The sequence below is a fragment of the Perissodus microlepis genome, chromosome 6 (genome assembly GCF_051167445.1).
Source record: "Perissodus microlepis isolate ML-2025 ecotype Zambia chromosome 6, ASM5116744v1, whole genome shotgun sequence".
Classification (NCBI taxonomy): Eukaryota; Metazoa; Chordata; class Actinopteri; order Cichliformes; family Cichlidae; genus Perissodus; species Perissodus microlepis.
In genome coordinates, this window is record NC_140466.1 from 35598663 (window position 1) to 35618581 (window position 19919).

General features: G+C 40.3%; 1 protein-coding gene across 9 annotated transcripts in view; it reads left to right on the top strand.

Moving 5' to 3' along the window:
- The window catches only part of cacna1ab (calcium channel, voltage-dependent, P/Q type, alpha 1A subunit, b), a 164050-nt gene that overhangs the window by 81473 nt on the left and 62658 nt on the right, over positions 1 to 19919 (top strand). For all 9 annotated transcript variants that reach the window (XM_084932139.1, XM_084932129.1, XM_084932135.1 and 6 more), the window contains exons 12-25: positions 3711 to 3823; positions 4847 to 4959; positions 5427 to 5558; positions 5654 to 5726; positions 6946 to 7066; positions 7276 to 7343; positions 8735 to 8841; positions 9901 to 10054; positions 11820 to 12421; positions 14736 to 15043; positions 15962 to 16094; positions 16303 to 16432; positions 17648 to 17707; positions 17906 to 18012. In XM_084932139.1, coding sequence (XP_084788265.1) covers positions 3711 to 3823; positions 4847 to 4959; positions 5427 to 5558; positions 5654 to 5726; positions 6946 to 7066; positions 7276 to 7343; positions 8735 to 8841; positions 9901 to 10054; positions 11820 to 12421; positions 14736 to 15043; positions 15962 to 16094; positions 16303 to 16432; positions 17648 to 17707; positions 17906 to 18012 — 2221 coding nt within the window. The remainder of the gene's footprint in view (positions 1 to 3710; positions 3824 to 4846; positions 4960 to 5426; positions 5559 to 5653; positions 5727 to 6945; positions 7067 to 7275; positions 7344 to 8734; positions 8842 to 9900; positions 10055 to 11819; positions 12422 to 14735; positions 15044 to 15961; positions 16095 to 16302; positions 16433 to 17647; positions 17708 to 17905; positions 18013 to 19919) is intronic.

Genomic DNA, 19919 nt, shown 5'->3' on the forward strand with positions numbered 1-19919 from the left:
AATATATGAAAAAATGTCAAAGATAACAAAGTTTAACTGGCATAAAGTAGTATTTTTGTACATAAAATAGTATTTTTGTACCAACAAGGTGATTCCCAATGAGCTATTAGTTTACAACTTGGGGTATCTCGGCATGGTGTGCAGTGTCCTTGAAAAATTTGAGGAAATTGGATGAAAGTAGAAGTGCTTGAAGTAAAAAAAAAACAACTCATCTATGGTAAATGAATAGTATCTGAAAGTTGTGGCAAAAGTCCAGCAAAGACTTGACACAGGACCTAAGAGATGCCCTTAAGTTGATCCATCCATTGTTTGAGGAAGCATTATCAGAAATGGTCTCAGTGGAAGGCTGTCCATCAAGACGCCATTCTTAAGGAAGAGAAACGGGAAGAGAAGGCTCAGGTATCATCATCGTTGTCATCTTTATTTATAAAGCACTTTAAAACGACCACAGCTGACGCAAAACGCTGTACATTGGAACTGAATAATAATAATTAGGTAGGGCTGCTCAATTAATCGAATTTTAATCTCGATTACGATCTGGGCTTTCAACGATCATTAAAAATGACTGAGCCGATTATTAGCCCCTCCCTCGTGCTTTACTCTCGCGCTGCTCCGTGTGGCAAATCGAGCGCACCTCTCTGCATTTCGAACACGTGTCACAACAATTAAGAGCAGCGGTCCCCAACCTTTTTTGCGCGACGGACCGGTTCATGCCCAACAATATTTTCACAGACCGGCCTTTAATGTGTCGCGGATAAATACAACAAAATAAAACTAGTACCGGTACCGAAAAAAAGAAGATTTATTCATAACACACGTGAAAAGACCCAGGAAAACCGAGTTAACGATAAAAACGATAAAAACCCTGAAAACCATACATTTCACACCTGAGCCTCAACTCTCGCGGCCCGGTACCAAACGACTCACGGACCGGTACCGGTCCGAGGCCCGGGGGTTGGGGACCGCTGATTAAGAGGACCCGAGGGAAGCTCGGAAAGCTAAGCAGAAGTTATTTGGAGAGGAGAGTGACTGCCGTTGGTTGAAAAGAGAGGTAAAAAAAAAATTCAGTGGTGTGGAAACATTATGGGTTCGCGGAGTCAGACGTGGATCAAGTAGACATAGTGTGTAAACTTTGCTACAGTGTGGTAGCTGCACCACAGAGCAACACTGCAAAGTTCACTAAACATAGATGTTTACATTTTTCATTTATTTTTTATATTGCAAACATTTGCACTGTCATCAGTATTTGCACACTATTTTATATTATTTTTTGACAATCTTTAAAGTCATTATTCAATACATTGTTATTGTTAAATAAATATCGTCAAATAATCGAGATCTCAATTTCAGTGAAAATAATAGTGATTATCATTTTTGCCATAATCGAGCAGCCCTATAATTAGGTAAACCTAATTACACAAGAACTGGATTGAATATCAGGGCCAACAGTTCTCACAGAGTGATGAATCAAACTCTTTAGCTGAAATCACGATCAGTATGTTCAGAGGAGGTCAGGTGTTGACTTTCAAGCTCAAGTCTGTTTTTGGTTTATATACCCAGGTTTATGTTTGCATATGCTTCAATAAATTACTGCACATATTTCCCATTTCCCTAGTAAAATACAAACAAAAGGTGGCTCAAAACCTTTGCTCAATATAGAATGTACTCTATTTTTTCATATGTTAAATGCCTTTATGCTGTGAGTCATGTAACTTAAAAAGAAAATACTACCCCAGCTCTTTATCATGTGTTATTGTGTGAGCAGCATGTTAAATGCTAATGATTAAGAATTATTACAGGAGAAATTAAAACTAGTGATTACTTCAGTATTTATACACTACTTTATATACTAATGCTGCATGTTTTATTTGGGTCACAGGAATGTGTGTTTGGCACTGATGTGCATTAACAGTACACCATGTGCAGGGACCGTTGGTGGACTACATGCAAATAAGAGTACAGGATGCAAAATGCAACACTAAGGCAAACATCTGACACTACGTGTGATGTGCTTCACTGTTTCCAGTTTAATCTCCACCGCTGCCCACTCTCACCTCGTCCCAACCTGAGTCATCTTTTTTACACTTCAGATCTACCATTTCCTCCTACACATGCAAACAAGCCTTTACAAATTTAACTACACCAAACAGCAGAAACAGAGTATGTTCTCTATTTCTCAAGCGTTATCCCCATTCTGTAGTTACACGTATCCTTGATCTGCACTATCATGCTCAGAAGAGTTTTGTTTGCTGAGTTCCACTTGACACACGTTGTGTAACTCTTTAGTTTTAGTTGCTGGCTTGCTGCTGCTGATGTGACCACACACATAAATACTTACTTATACAACACTTGCTAGTGGCTCGCACCCACCTATTAGGGCTGGGCGATATATCGAGTTTTTAAAAAAATATCGATATATTTTCATACGAGATATAAGATGTGACAATATCCTTTATATCGATATAGTCTATGTTACGTTATAATTATACTTGTGGAGCCACAAGTTTGCCTGTCTTTCGTCCACTTTTGTCTCTACGCAATGTTACTCGGCATCGCCTCTCCTTCACTGAACACAACTCCCCCTCCTCCCCCATAGCTTCACCTGCAGGCAGCGACAAGATGGACACGGCAAATCTCCGTTAGCGAGTTGTGGGGCTGGACGGCGTCAACGTGTTAGCGAGCTAACTGCGCTAACGAGCTAACCACGCTAACGACACGGCCTAAAATCCTTTCATTTTCTCAAAAGTTGACAGCGCGCCTTATGTATGAATTCTGGTTGTGCTTACTGACCGCGAACCGATTTTATGTGGTACACGGGGCTCAGCAATCTGTCAAAAAATGTTTTAGTACGACTTTGGTAAGCTACGGAGCTGCAGCGCTTGATGGATTGTCGGAGCATTACGGCTACCGTAGTCTGGAGCCTCGCGGAGTGATACGTACTGTGCTTCAACGTAATATTACTGTATTGTGTGCGTATAAGGGCCATAAATGGCAACTGTTAAGAGACATGGTTACGAAGCGGATTTCAAACTCAAGGCTGTCAGTCAGGCAGTAGAAGTTGGGAACAGAGCAGCTGTGAAATCTGTCTTTTTATTATGCTCAGCGTCTGTGAGTTTACATTTTGACTGCACAATTATGAGCTTTTTGTTATGCACAAAAACAACATTGTTTTCTTTTATTTATGGAGCATGATTATTTAATAAATGCTGATAATTTATTTTTGAGTAATTTCTTCATGTAAATCTATGCTGTATGTAAATAAAAATGCCTGTGTGACATCTGGGACACAGTGTGACTAAGAACTCTCTTTTTGTTCTTAACTTATGGCTTTAAAAAAATATCGAGATATATATCTTATATCGCCACCCAGCTAAAAAATATTGAGATATGAATTTTGGGTCATATCGCCCAGCCCTACCACCTATTATCATTCACTCAACTGAGTCTTCCTCTCACTCTGTCATCCTCCCATCTGGTTTTCACTACTACCTTCTACATCTTTTTACCTGATTTTGATTTTTGTCTTTTTATCTCATTTGGTTTTTCTCTCCGTGGCCTCACTTTCTTTCGTTTTCGCCTTCCTTTCTCCACATCCTTACGTCACCCTCTTGTTCTAACTCACATTCCTCGCCTTCTGTTTCTAACAAAATCCCTTCTCTTTGCTTCATTCGTGCCCCAAATCATTCTTTTCTCCTTTGTTCTCTCTCCAGTCTATGCAGAGTTTGTCTTCCTCGGTTTGTTCATGTCTGAGATGCTGATCAAGATGTACGGTCTGGGCATCCAGCCCTACTTCCATTCCTCATTCAACTGCTTCGACTGTGTGGTGAGTGCACAAACTCACACACTAAAACTAAGTGCAAAAAAAAAATGTACTGATTATAAAATCCAACACTGCATTTAATCTCTCACTGAATGTATTAGTGTGGTGGTCTGCTTCTGTAGTAAGTTTTGTTTTTATTGGGGTTTTTTCTTATCAGTTTATTAATTCCTCAGCAAATGTGATCAGAAGCAAAGACTCTAACTCCAACACAGAGACATTTCCATTTATTTATTTATTTTACAGGGGATCCATGTTTTTTTGAAAAAAAAAAACACCCCAAAACATTATTGTTATTATTAAAACAGGATAATTTGGGCAATAAAATACCATATCTTATCTAAAAGAAGCTTCTCGGATGAGAGGTGAAACGTCTTCAAGAAACTTAAAGAAATCCAGACGCTTTTCTTCCCAAGCTCCTTAGAGTACGATGACCTGGATGATTGAGAACCTTCACAGACATACATACTGTATCTAAAGTGTTAAACCTTTATCATGTTAAAAAACTGACATGTGCTGTTGAAATTCCACTTTTTTGTTTTAAATTGAGCCATCTCAGGGATTAAATATTTAGTGATAGGTATTAGTAAACATGGGTGTTTTCTCTGTTTTGTGATCATTCAAAAACTAAAAGTGCAAAATGTGCCTGAACAAATTTCTTTTAAAGTTATAACCTATGACTCCTTTTTAGCTTCAGTCTAATACTAGACTAATCTTCTTCTTATGACTTCTTCTTTATAAAAGTAATGTTTACTGACAAAGCCGGTGGTCCCCTGGAAAGGACCCGACAATTCAAAGTAAAATAATAATAAAGAAAAATATGCATTTACCTTAGCTTCTTGGATAACTAAGCAGCATCCTAATAATGTCTATGGTATAAACAAGGGTTCTTGTGCCTTGGCAGAGGAAAAATTCTGTTTTCAGGGCTTCAGAGATTTTTTTTTTGATAAATAAATACAAACTTAAACTTCTAATAGCTGCTGATTGAACTCAGCGGTGCTGACTGTATTGAATTGTGTGTGCGTGCAGGTAATAGTCGGCAGTATCTTCGAGGTTGTGTGGGCCACCATAAAACCAGGCACGTCCTTCGGGATCAGCGTGTTACGAGCTCTGCGATTGCTCCGCATCTTTAAAGTCACAAAGTAAGTGTCTCTCGCTCTTCCTCTGACTTCTCTTAGACTTGCATGCTCTTCCATCAGTACACAAATGAGATGATGATGATAATGAAGCACATGATAAGAGGCTGAGCTTATGGTACATGTAATGAACAAGAGTTGGATGTTTTTACTAGTGCACGTCATTCTATTTGGGACACCTGTTGGTTACTGGAGAAGCTCAGAGGTGGTAAAAACAGGAGGGTATACATGAAAAGGAGCAAAACAGCTCAGACACAATTTCTTGTTAAAATATCAAATGAACAAAATAAAGGCTGAATTCGGCTTAAAAACATGTACCTGTTCAGAGTTTACGTATATGGTTTCGATCCTCTTCTTTATCGCTGCCCTCTTTCCTTCCTCCTCTCTCTTTTCTTCTATTGCTTACTTTTTTTGTTGTCTCATTTATCCTCATCATGTGTCCTTCTTCTTGCACATGTCCTCCTTTTCCTCAGGTACTGGGCGCCACTTCGAAACCTGGTGGTTTCTCTGCTGAACTCCATGAAGTCCATCGTCAGCTTGCTGTTCCTCCTCTTCCTCTTCATCGTGGTATTTGCCTTGTTGGGGATGCAGCTGTTTGGAGGACAGTCAGTATCACTACTAACTTAAAAAGAAGCTCAACTGCCAGTATTAAATTTGAGCATCTATTTTCTTACTGTACATTTTCCTTTCTTCTCCTTAGATTTAACTTTGACGACGGAACGCCTCCTACTAACTTTGACACTTTTGCTGCAGCAATCATGACAGTGTTTCAGGTGGGGAAGAAAGCTTTGTGCCTGGTTTCTTAGAGAACGAAGCAAATATTAAAATGAGAGTAACTCTGTTTTCCAGACACATTTCTACACTTCACATGACTGAATATTAACAAAGCCTATTGTTGTGCTGTCATCAGTCTTGTTCAGTTCTGACTGCAGGTCCAATGTTTCTGTGTTGTCTTGCAGTGATTTAGAAAGCTGTCTTTTGTTAGGAGCAGTTTTTGCTTTATTTTCTTTGAGTGACTTTGTCAGAGCTGTGTCACTCAAATGTACCAGCTGTATGTGTGTATCAGAGTGTGTAGAGGTATCTAAAGGGCTGAGGGCATTTAAAGTAACACAACTTCATGTCTAATTAGGGATATCTGATATTTGGATTGGACAGTGGTCTGATCCTTACTCGAAAAGCTTGATTGGACAATGTATGTATGGCTGATAAATTCAGCTTACTTGTTGTTTACTACAAAGCACATCAACAGCAGATTAAGCATGACCGTTATCGTAGCATGGAGGAATTTCACAGCAAAGCCACTGCAGCTTGGAGACGTTGCAGTCCAGCAACTCCCAAAACCTTTTAACTAGAACTGGTGTTCAAGTGAGTTGACGCAAAAAAAACACCAGAATACGTAAAATCTCTGAATATTTTGTGTGTCGTGTATTTCGTTGAACTCCTGTGTTCTAAAGGCAGCCGTTCACACCAACTGTGTAATTTTTCTGAAAGAATTTGCAACATTTCTTTTTTCTAACCAAGCTCCAGTTTTCCAGTTTTTCAGATCTGAATAAACAGATCGGACCAATCAGATTATTGCATTTCGCAATACGTGCACTTGTAGCTCAAAACGCGCAGTACTGAATATAGTAAAATAATACAGTTTTTAGCTCAGACACACAACTAGATGCTGCTCTGGGTCAATCAGATCTCTGAAATTATTTCTCTGGAAATATTGAGTGAAATATGTGCAAACCATGAAGTTCTCCCAGCTGCTGTGTTCTCTTTATTATGTGATTTTTGAGGATGAATATTCCACAAAAATGCAACACATTCAGTGCGCATATACATTACACCACAAGCTCGGATCCAAATGTTATTGGTTACGTTATTATTACTGCTTGATTACTTACTGTTAACAGATAAGTGGTCAAGCAGTGAAGCGACTAAAGGCTTTCACAGCAAACTCACTTCTTTTATATCAGACCAATGAAACTAAAACTCTCTCGACAGATCCTGACAGGAGAAGACTGGAATGAGGTGATGTACTATGGCATTGAGTCCCAGGGTGGAGTGAAAGACAAGGGGATGATCTTCTCCATCTTCTTTATTGTCCTGACACTCTTTGGCAACTGTATCCTGCCTTCACGCTTACCTGTGCATGTACTCAAATGTGCTGTATACATGTACAGTATCTATATGTACTAAGAAAAGTCATACAGATGCATATATTTTGTCATATACATAAAATTCAACACGTCGTATCTTTTTTGTCTCCACTTGGTTTTCATGAAAAACACTCAGCTTCCTGTCAGCATTTCTCCCTAACCTCTGCCACCACAGACACTCTGCTTAACGTCTTCTTGGCCATCGCTGTTGACAATCTAGCCAATGCCCAGGAGCTTACAAAGGTACAGGTCTACGTGTTATGCTATGTGTTACCCAGCTGTTGTGGTTAGCTAAAGCACTTGCAAGCATAAAGATCTTCCTGACAGCTTTCACTGTGAGAATGCTTTGGGCCAGTTTATAGAAATATACACTGCTGATAAAAATTAAACAAACACTTTTTAATCAGAGTATAACATCAAGTTATACTCTGTTAAACTGATTTCAATTAAGTAGCAGAGGGGATTTTTCATCAGTTTCAGCTGCTTTGGTGTTAATAAAAACAACAGGTGCACTAGAGGGGTAGCAATGAGACAACCCCCAAAACAGGAACGGTTTCACAGACACTGAGATTTTTTCCTCCTCGTCTTTTGACGTTTTTTTTTTTTTTTCTCACTAGTTTTGCATTTGGCTACAGTCAGTGTTACTACTGGTAGCATGAGGCGATACCTGGATCCTGCAGAGGTTGCACAGATAGTCTTCCACTGCCAGAACATTTCTCCTGGCACAGTCTCAAAAGCATGAAGGAGATTCCAGGAGAGCTGGACAGGGCTGTAGAAGGTCCTTAACACATGAGCAGGACCGGTATCTGCTCATTTGTGCAAGGAGGGCCAGCATGACCTCCAGCAGGTTACTGGTGTGAATGTCTCTGACCAAACAATCAAAAACAGGGCCTGGCATCCTCTAGTGGACTCTGTGCTCACTGACCTCTGTCCAGGAGCTCAGTGATGCCCTGGTCAAGATATGGGAGGAGATCCCCCAGGACGCCATCCATCCTGTGATTAGGAGAATGCTCCGATGTTGTCGGCATGCATGCAAACATACGGAGGTCATACAGACTGTTGAGTATTAATTTTGAGTTGCTACAATGAAATTTTGGCAAAATGGACTAGCCTGCCACATCATTCTTGCACTTTAGGTAGGTTGATCATTTTTCATTTCCATAAAATGATGCTCTATCCTTTTGTACCTAACACATTACCAGTCCATATTAACAAAGATATTCACTGAGACCTGATGTGTTTTCGAAATGTTCCTTTATTTATTTATTTATTTTTGTGCGGTGTAGTATCCTAAAACTTATTTTTGTGTATTTCACTTTTATATGTCAAAAACACTTGCTGCACTTGTAGGCACAGCAAGTGATACGTTTCCAGTGTTCAAAATTGACCTCATGGAAACCTCTCGTCTTGTCTCCAGCTGCAGTAAACTTAGTTCTTGGTTGCCAACTATAGTGCAGCTGGCAGTCATTTCAGGTTTTTTGCTAGATTGACAAGAAGACACCTTCAAGCGGCATTAAGTCACTGAAGAGAGAAGAATTGTTTTAGTCTCCAGTGTTGGTGGGAGTTCATTTTGCTCTGCCTCTATCAGTATTTACACTAAAAATTTAGACCAGATTACTGTTCTTCTTTAACAGGATGAAGAAGAACAGGAAGAGGCAGCCAATCAGAAGACAGCACTACAGAAGGCAAAGGAGGTGGCAGAGGTCAGCCCTCTGTCAGCTGCCAACCTGTCTATTGCTGCGTGAGTTGACACATTTACACAGATAACCCTCAAAGATGTGAGTACATTCAAAACACTGCACATAAAATCCATCATGTGGCTGCAGTGACAAAGAGGCACAATCCCACGTGCAATGTTTTTTTTTTTCTTCCAGGACTGTCTTTCGTAACATTTATGATTGGCAGGCATTCATTTGCACACAACACACACAGTCACCATCACACTCTCACTGTTCTCTAAAACACGATAAAGCGATTGTTCTGAGAGTGAAAGGAACAGATTCAGGGCTTTGTGAAGGGAAGAAGAGCGAGAGGCGGACAGTCTGTAGAATCTTCTCCTGGCAGCAGAAACACTGACAATAGTATACATGAGAATGTTGCTCAAATAAACTCACTGCTCCTTTGGAAGCCACTGGACTTTTTAGTCGCTGTGGCTAACTGAGCCTGTGCTGAGAAGATTTGGTGCTGGTAAATTTGTGTTGGAGAGATGGTCCTCAGTCACAGGTGAAGATAATTCCTTCATAAAACTGCTCACAACATGGTCTGATTAAATGTTTCAAAATTACTGAAAAAAAACTCCAATCTAATTTTATTTGTTGTTTTCAGTAATAATAAGGCAAGTAAGATGCATTTCTTTTATTCAAACCAGTATCAGCCAAACTGCAAAGCTCTTACCTAAACAGTCTACATGGATAAATAAGAACAAACCTAAAGTCATACATATAATTGGATTTTCCCTTTAAGGATGAACCGTTTTTACATTACTGCTACTGATGTGTGGCTAAATTTCAGTGGGTTTGTCCTCAAGTGTCTAATCCTTCTTTTCCTTTTTCTTTCTCACTTACTCATTACCATCTCTTTCCCCATAACACCTCTGACAACAATACAATGACACCAATTTCCTTGCTTATTCATTCTTCAACATCTTCACTTTATCTCCACCTCGTCCTCCTGCCTTACCTGAAATCACTCACATCTGCCTTTCTTTTATTTTACTACACCCTCTTGTGTTTCCCCTCCATCTTCGCCGTAACTAAAACTCCTTTTCTCCTGCCTAACATCCCCTAATTTCCCCCAACAGTAAGGAGCAGCAAAAGAACCACACCAAAGGAAATAAGTCGGTGTGGGAGCAGAGAACAAGTGAGATTCGCCGACAGAACCTAATGACGAGCCGCGAGGCGCTCTACAATGAGCTGGAGCAGGAAGACTGGAAGGTGGGAGTGGAGGGAGAAGAGGTGAGGTGTTTCCCCCCCTAAGAAAAATACACATATATATACAGTCTACTCCTGATATATATGGTAAATATTTGTTGTAATGTGTGTAAAGCATGTAACCACCTTAAAGGGATATTAACACCACTTCTTTTTGAATGGATGACTCTTGGAGGACACTTGTGACACATGTATTAACATGTAACATGACATTGAAAATCATGTATTGTAAGGTCAAAAACATTGTATCAGAACGTTTATGTCCATTGTTCTCCAAGAGTTGGAGCTCCTGCTGAATTGCAAGTATTTTTAAAGCTAATCTATAATTCTGAGATTGAGTTTATCTTAACCCTCTTAGGTCCAATCATCATTGGTTATAACCCCAACAGCTGCTCCAAACCTTATGCATGTGTGCCTTTTTTTGTCCTCTGATTACCAAGATTTTGGAAAACAGCTTAAAAAGAATTACATATTCTGATTGCATAGAGTTAGGGTTATGGTTGCCACTGATGATGACTTAGACCATAGATGGGTATTTAAGATCAGTAAACTTTATCTCACAGTAATATCCAATGTCCAGTCAATGTGACAGTCATTGCTTGGTGTCTTGATGCATGCTCAATCATCCAGGTAAGGAAATCCCAAAAAGTTGATTCTGTTCATCTGGACGTTGCATTTTCGTCCAGCTGAAAATGTCAAGATGAACAGGATCAACTTTTTGGGAGTCATTGCTCAGTGTTTGTCTTCTTTTCCATAATTCGATTTCATATATAAAACTGATAACTGCTGTGTATTCTGGGTCATAACGTAATCTACATGTTTTGATGCCAGCGTGTAATATCCCTTTAAGCCTGTGAAGGAGTGTTATTTTTGCAATGCTATATGGGACGGCTTGAAGCTGCGTGCTTGGGAGCAATGCAATATTAAAGTGGGGCATGCGGAGAAAGCAGTGGACTCAAAACTGGAATGGGGCAAAGTGCAAATCAGGAGTTGGCTGGAAATGACTCAGCAAACTGTATGTTCACAGCTGGTTCTGTTTTAGCATTTTGTGGCTTTACAAATTAAAAAAAAAATGTTTAAAAACTTGTTCACATGGAGCCAAAAATGGTGGGCTGTGACCCAGGGGAGGGAATGGGACCGGCACGAGTGCTGTAAATCCTGCTTGTTTATTTCTGGGTTAACATATGTATATATAAAATATGATGCCAAAGAAGGTTAAAATACTCCGGACTATATTTGATTTGCCAGCTTAGAAGCAATTGCTACTGCAACTTAAAATACATGAAAAGCTGATGTATTTTGCTTGGCTTGGTGAGCATTTGCTTCTTTAAAACAGCAATTTAAAAAGTTTCACGCATGCATGGATGGCAGTGTCATTGCTGTGGCTTTATTCTAGAGCAGCTGTTTTCTTTCCGTTTGCAGTATTAATATACTGTCTATTTGAAATACACAACCATGGAAAACAACCACTAATGTTTAAACTTGCTACTTGCTATGTGAAAAAAAATTCCAAAGGACAATTTAAATTTAAAAAATATACATCTTAACATAAATGATCACCTAGACAAGAGATTCATGTTTGCAAATGATAAAGAAAGATTTTAAGTCAGTCTCTAGGATTCAATTAAATTCAAGTAAATGTATTTGATTGAAATGTATTATAAGTGGTGTACTGAGACCTGCTTAGAAAAACATGATCATACATGGCTAGCTACTCCAGGGCTAAAATTTGGCTGATGTTTGCATATAACCTCGTAATGTCATCTGCTACCCTGTCACCCTAACTCAGGCGTCTTACCCACGGAAAGGACGTGGTGACATGAAAACCCACTTGGACAGGCCGTTGGTAGTGAACCCACAGGACAACCGCAATAATAACACCAACAAGACCCAACCTGGAGAACTGCCACTTGACCAGGAGTACCGGCGCCAGGACATAGATCACTGCCGCCGTGCCGCCCACTGCTATCACTACGACCGCGATCACCATCAGAAACCCTTTGGACCAGACAGCAGAGAGACAAGCCAGCTATCAGAGACCCGTATGGAGCACGGCTTCAGCTGCACATCTCTGGGTAATGTGGAGGCGAGCGTAGAGGGCCGTCCAGGGGAGGAGAGGCACAGCCACCGGAGCCATCGGGGCCATCGGCACCGGAACAGGGAAGGCCGTGAAGCTCGCAGTGTTTCCCCCCACCAGTGTGAGGCAGGAGAAGGACATAATGAGCACAGGAGGGCCAGGCAGCACCACAGGGCAGCAAGAGAAGGAGAGGAAGGCAGGCGACACCGATCCAGGGGGAAAGAAGGAGAGGGGGGGAAAATCGTGGAAGGAGAAGGGCGGAGAGCAAGACGACATCGACATGGCAACCATGATAAGAGGGGGCATTGCAGAAGGTAAGGAAATTAAATCCTGTCAGTCATTAATACTCAGTATAGGCTGTTGTACTGGTGAATACAGTGGTTAGAAATGACCTAACAACCAAAATTATTGCAAACGTTTTCAATGAACTTGCTATCGCTGTGCCTTTGAAGTAGTCACTTCCATCTTACATACAGTCTTAGATGGCTAATGGCTACAACCTACAGCCATTAAAGATAATATTTAAAACGCTGTCTGTAAATGTAGTCTCCTCAGTCCAGCTGTCATAACTTTATGATAGTTAAGAGTTAAAAGACCTGAGATAGAATGATTAAAGACTAGTGAGGACACCACTGATTGAAGTTCATTTGTGTTATTCACACAACTGCATTTCAAATCCATTTAAAATCTGATTGTCGAATCTAAACAATAAAAAGCACTAAGCAGCACAATTAGCCACCAAAACTTTGGTAAAGTAACATGAGTACTGTAAAATTTTGTAGGTTCTAGTTAAAATCACACAATTATCACACAGCGTATATACAGTGGTCCCTCGTTTATCACGGTAGTTACGTTCTAAAAATAACCTGCAATAAGTGAAATCCCCGAAGTAGCCAGCTTTATTTTTTACAATTATTATAGTTTTAAGGCTGTAAAACCCCTCACTACACACTTTATACACTTTTTTCAGACAGGCATGAACATGTTCACACTTTTCTCTCTTGTTTAAACACTCTTAAAGTTCAAACCCTTGTAGAAAAATAAGTCCAGTATTATAGAATAAAACCAAAGTCACCCGCGGTTGCCTTTGACGGTGCAAAACATTTCATCGACATTGTTGTGTTTGTTGGGGAGAAAGCTTGCAAACATACAGTACAGCACTTCAGAGTCACGCTGCTAGCGATCAAAGATTTATGTAAATTTGACAAGCTGAACGCAATCTGTGGTGTACAGGAGACACGGCACGGGATTGATTGACAGTGGTCTACAGCCAATCAGGATGCAGAACACAATGAGCTGTAAAAAAAAAAAAAAAAAAAAGCATGCAAAATTGCACAAAAAATAATCTGCAAAACAGCGGGGCCTTGAGAGGTGAACCGCGTTATAGCGAGTGACCGCTGTATGTAGTTAATTTATTTATTGTACACTGAAAAAAAGGAAATAAAAGGTTAAAGTTACTTAGTAGTTTGATGATCTTTAATCAGTTATGTAACTAAAACTTGTAAAAGTGGTCAATTAGTTTAACTTACCTGGTCAGTTTGTTCAGTATGACTTTAGTGATTTGATCTATTCAACAGCCTGCAGTCCTGTTCATATTATATACAAAACATAATGCAAAATGAAAGAAGACATTCATTTGTTTTAATAGATTTACTGTTCTGTGATGTAATTCCCGGAACAAGTAAAAGTACAAACGTGTTCACGCCTTCTTAATACTTTTACCCAGCTCTTTGGGACTGATTTTAGTTGTGGGTTAAATGAGAGAGCAATTAGTAGAATCAAACGCCAGAAAGGTAGAATTTACTGCATGAAGTCCAAGTTGCTGTTTTGCTATGAGGGTCCCTGGTGCCAAAAAGCTGACTCAAAGTGCTGAGAGGTCATCGTCTGTCAATGTTGTAACATCCTCCATGAACATGGTGTAGGACAGATGAGGGTGTGACCTCATCTCCCAGAGCTAGTTGTCATTCACTAACAAACAGATCCATTTAAAATCTAAAATTCAACCAAATTGTTCACTGATTAAATCTACTGCACACTTAGTTGATCAGGGCTCCATTTCATCGCAGTGTTCCTTAACATTCTTCATATATCTGCGTTGCACATTTTAAGACAGTGAACATCTAGGCTAAATGTCCTTGAACAGGGTAAAGCTATAAATGCAAATTGCAGTGTCTTTGTAACCAATCAGAGAGCTCCTTACATTGCTCCACATGACTAATTTGTATTGCATTGTCTACAAGGATCAAAGGAGTTAGGGAAATTTTAAGTGAAATAGCTAATACAATAGTTAATCTATTAGCTAATTTCACAGCTAATTCCATAGTTACTCCCATTGCTAATTTTGTAGCTAATCCCAAAGAAAGAAGGAAAAGGAAATGCAATAAAAAACTGGAATGGAAAAGAAATGAAAATGCCATTTTAAATGTTAGTTCTGAATTTAGAATTTTGTAAAGACTGTTTATTGAGAGTTTAAGACTTTTAAATTAAAACTACCAGGCTATGTATTACAACTATATAAAGACACATATCAAGTGCATCATGGGATATTGGCCTCGGTAGAGAATCTGCCCTTCTGTGTGCTCTGCGTTGCTCTTGTGACATCTCCCCCATCTCTTTTTCCTTCATCAGGGAACACCACAGTACTGGACCAAGCCTCTCTACCACCCGTCCTATACAGCAGTATAATGAGGACCTGGACAACTTCCGCAACAACAGCAAGCTGGCCAATGCCCACGAGCACCCTTACGCCCTACCACCAGATCACCCTGACCATCCTGACCATGTCAATAACCTGCTCAACTGCCGCGATGCTGATACCCACACGCTGCTTCACAGCATGGACAGCTTGATTCTCACTAGCATGGTTAAACCTGACTACACAGCCATAGAAATGCCCCCTGTCTACCCTTACCCCTCGACCAACGCCATCTTACAAGGTGAATCTTGGAGGCTCATATGACTATAAAACTAAAGATGGCTTTTTGGGGTCTATAATTTGTTTGATAGGCATCTTCTAGTTTAGACAGAGAGACATTAATGCAGTACAAACTGTACTTCTGACTGGTAGTACTGACTTTAACGTTAGAGGACTCTTCGAGAAACACGTCAAAGATACTTTTAAAAATGTATAAAAGAGTGTTTTGTTTTGTTTTTTATGGGTCAGATTGCAAAAACATTATACTCTAAAATATTATTTATTTTTGATGCCATTATACCTTCGTGGTATTTCAGAGTATTTTTCAACAATAAAATGTAGAGCTAATGCAACGAGAGCTAACGCAGTAACGAAAAACCTTTCTGGCAGGTACCCAACTATAATAATATGCTCTCCTTACGCTCCAATAATGCCTGATAATTTCTGCTGCAGCAGCTACCTGCGTTTACTGAAAGGACATAGGATTGTGGACAATGTGGTCAATAAACTGCATTTGTATACACTTAGATATGGCAATAGACGAGTGTCTGGCCTCCACCTTTTTTATTAATACTAAACTGCATGGATGCAGTTTTATTTTTACCTTATACCAAACGTTCACAGTCACCACTGCTTCCAGGCTGCTGCCTGTTCAACCAATAAAGAGCGCCCTCCAGTGGTCCCTCATGAGCAGTTCACTACAATACTGCACCCCAGTCTAACTTTTTTTATCAGTTTATTTATTTATTTTTAACATGTTTTTGACTGTACTATAATACTGTGTATAATATCACTGCAGTGACACCTAAATTAAAATTGTTGGCTTTCCTCTTGAACTTAGGTTAACAACAGTGCAATATCAGTCTTTATGTGTCAAACGTTATCTCTTTGTGTCTGTCGATTCTGAGTTCTCCCTGTTTTCTTTGCTGGATTTGCTTAGTGAACAAGAATGCCAACACCGACCAGAAGAAGAGTGAGGAGAAGAAAGAGGAGGAGAGCGAGGGCGGAGATGAAGATGGCCCCAAACCCATGCCTCCTTATAGCTCTTGCTTCATATTGTCCACCACTAACCCGTGAGTATATACTCTGTGTGTGTGTCTGTGTTTATACACACACACACAAGCTCCAAGCTTTGTACCATGCTGTTTTCTAGAATATGGAAAAGTTATTGTAAAGGAAAGTTTTTCTTTACAGCCTAAGACATATTTCATATTTAATGTGTTGTGGGGTTTTTTGTTTTTTATTTCTTAACATGCACACGCGTCTGTGTGTCTGCGCCAGGTTTCGGAAGTGCTGTCACTACATCCTGACTCTGAAGTATTTTGAGTTCACCATCCTTACTGTCATTGCTATGAGCAGCATCGCTCTTGCTGCAGAGGACCCTGTCAACCCTAAGTCACCGCAAAACGATGTGAGACACGACTATGTGTTTGTGTTTTTCTGTCTGCATCGTTCTTCTTTTTTGATGGGATGTCTACAACAGATATAAAAATGAAGATTTTGAGAACTTTTAGCAAGATCTGGGAATAGTATATGGTTCTAAAGTAAAGTTATTAGTTGTTAATAAATCCTGTCAGTGAAGAGGTCAGCAGTGGTGATATAAATAGCTTGTGCTAGGGCTAGAAGGATTTGGCTACAGCTAAATTGTTCATAATACATATTAATCATAGGTATCACATCATTCTAATTAATATTTCCTTTTCACATGCCTATTGATAACACCCACATGTGATAACGAGGAGTGATTGCAAGGCAGATATTTAGCAGTTTTGCAACCGACATTTCATATCCGGCACACAAGAGTTCCTGTTCCATCGATGGATTTGCTTGCATCCAACCAAAGCTTACTCAAACAGGATTGGTCGGTAGCAATGCAAACCAGAAAGCTTCTATTACCAATGTAGGCCCTTGGCTATAGATCACATGCAAATATCTCTTTGTGGAAAACCCAAAAAGCTGATTCTGTTCATCAACCCAGGTTTCCCCAACCTTATAAACAGTACGTTTGCATAATGACTGAAACTAACACCACCAACAAAAATAAGCTGTGAGGTCAATTTTTTGATCATTAACCATGATGATTCTTGATCATCGTCACTGGTGCTCGTCTTAGTCATTATGTAAATGGAGGGTTGGGAAAACCTGCCGTCAGCTGAGACTGAAGAAGTCATCTGGGTGAGTGACGAAACGTTTCTCCCACTGAAAACGCTACATCACGATGAACAGAATCAACTTTTTGGGATTTCCATAAAGACGTATTTCCTTACCTTGGTGACTGATCATGCATCAACACATCTCTTTATGGAAATTGGATATTTAGTAGCTTTTTTCTCTGTTATTACATTAAATCAAGATTTAGAGAATGTGGAGGATAGGTTAACACCGAAAAGAAATATTATGACAAAAGAGAAGAAATTATGAATAATCTCACTCACGGCAAGTGGATTTTGTGATTGAGCTGTTTGAAAATGGAAACCTAAAATAGGTTTAGAACTAGGATCATTGTCTTTCTAGTGTGTACTTTTTTTCTTTGCTAATCTCTCCTCCGTTTGTCGCATCTTTTCTCACTCTGATTCATCTGCTCTCTCTAATATGTTAATTTATCTCATGGTGTGTCCTTCCGCAGGTGCTGCGTAATTTTGACTACGTTTTCACAGCAGTCTTCACATTTGAAATGTTGATCAAGGTAACAAAGTATCACAGTGCGACTGTGTGTGACTCTCTATTTTGAGCCCTTTTTTGTGCAGTTGTATGAGGCGTCCTCTGTTTGTGTGTGTGTTTCTGTATCTGTTAAGGCCAGCGTGCTTTAGAGGGTAAAGTCAGTGTCCCTGTGTATGTGTGTATATGAGTATATATCATGCTGAGCACACTCCTTGTCTTCCAGATGGTGGTGCTGGGCTTGTTTCTCCACGAAGGATCCTACTTCCGTGACTTGTGGAACATTCTGGACTTTATAGTGGTTAGTGGTGCTCTGGTGGCCTTCGCCTTCACGTAAGTTCCCCTCCCCATCCTCCTCTTCATCTACTCCACTATCCTTCCACACCCACACACACATTTAACCATTGACAGAAAGACCTTTGTCAGTCAGCCGTGTACGTCCAATACACTAGGCGAGGCCCGGCTTTCACCCTCCTGTTGTCTCAGTCTGCTCTGCTTCAGAGCTCATCATCCCCTCTTGTCCAGTATCCCCTTCGCTCTGTTCCCGTTTCTGCTTCTGTCCATCTTTTTTCCCAGTCCTTTCTGTTTTCTGTAGGTCGCCTCCTTTCCATTTTCATCTCTATTTCTGTATTGGTCGCCATCACATGTGTCATCATATCAGCAGGTCTTTCTCGATGTTCAGTCGCCACCTTCATCTCGACAACTGACAGCGATCCATAACTAAAATGTATCCCTGATATTTCACACTTAAAAGATCATCACCATCTTTTATTTAAAGAGGCTTTTTGTTATACTGTCATCTTCATTTCAACCACTGTAACAGTTTCCCAAATCATTTCCCACACAACTGTCTATAAGCTATAAAGTGCAACCTGCTCCTTATCAACATTTTCTCCCAAATCTTCCTTGCTCCCGATCCCTTTTTTCCCTGTTTGCCAATCCATGCCACTCTGATTTCCTTCTAACCAGGCCGTGAGTCATCTCTTTCGTCCTTCCTTCCCTTTTCTTGCATCCCAGTCCCTGACTTAGATCCCCCAAGCCCTGCTTACCAACACTCCCCCCAGGTCCTCTTCAGCCCATGTCCCTGCCGATGCCTTCTCGTCAAACACCTTTCAACTCCCTCTCTCATATCAGCACCTCCTCCTCTCTATATTCACCTACCCGTTTTCTCAGTGTCATCGCCTACACCTCTGTTGTTCCTAACATACCTAGCAAGGAAGTGCTGTACTGCTCTCTATGATCTTAGTTGGCCTCTCCGTACTGAACCACAGCCCCTGGGTGTATGCCATGAGAACTCCCACAGGAAAAGTTGGGAGATCATCAAAATTAGTAAGATTCATCCTCTGTCGGCCATGAATGTCAGTTTTTGAGATATCTAAGGGTGGACTACAGAGGAACATTATTAGGAACTAAGTAATAATACTAGAATGTGCTATATATTTAAAATACATTTGGCACAAAGATACAGTGGAAGAAATGTAAGAAAATCTGATGTTACTCAATTTATAGATGAACACCATCAGATTAAATGCAGATTCATTCAACGTTGTTGAAATAGTGCAAAGTTGCTCGCCGTATGGTTCACATCTGGCTGTAGAGTACTCCTGCTTTGAATTTTCATGCTGTATGTTAAGAAGAGGTGTTGCCCATTGCTCCCTAACTTGCCGTTAATCCCACAAACCACAACCTCCAATCTTTGTTGAGTACAACTCCTATTATCCGCTCCTGATTATTCAGATTCCACCAAATGCACCATTCAAGCTTCCACTCTCCAAAACCCATTGTATCCAACATCCTCCACCTCGTCATTCTTCCCCATGCCCCTGTCCGGAGGTCAAAATTGGTCATTCCGTGGGGGTGAGGGCGCCCCAGACACCTTTAACCCTTTAATTGCCCAGGCTCTACATCCGCCACTTGGAAGAACACTTGTCCCAGGAAGGACTCATCTCCTCAGCGTCCCTCCTTACTTCTCTTTTGCCAGCACACACTCAAATGTACACACATACTCCTCCACCATTCTGACCATGTTAATGAAACTGGAGGCACAGGTATTTAACTCTCCTTTTTCTGCACGACCCAGGAAAGTACATGGGAGGGTAATAAGCAAGGCATGCTGGGGCAGGGTGTAGTGGATGGAATGATTTATTAGACGTTATTGCGATGGATACAGCTGAAGGGATCATTTGTGTGTTTGTGTTTGGTAGAAAATAAAAACATGCATTCTCCTCAGCTCTCTGGAT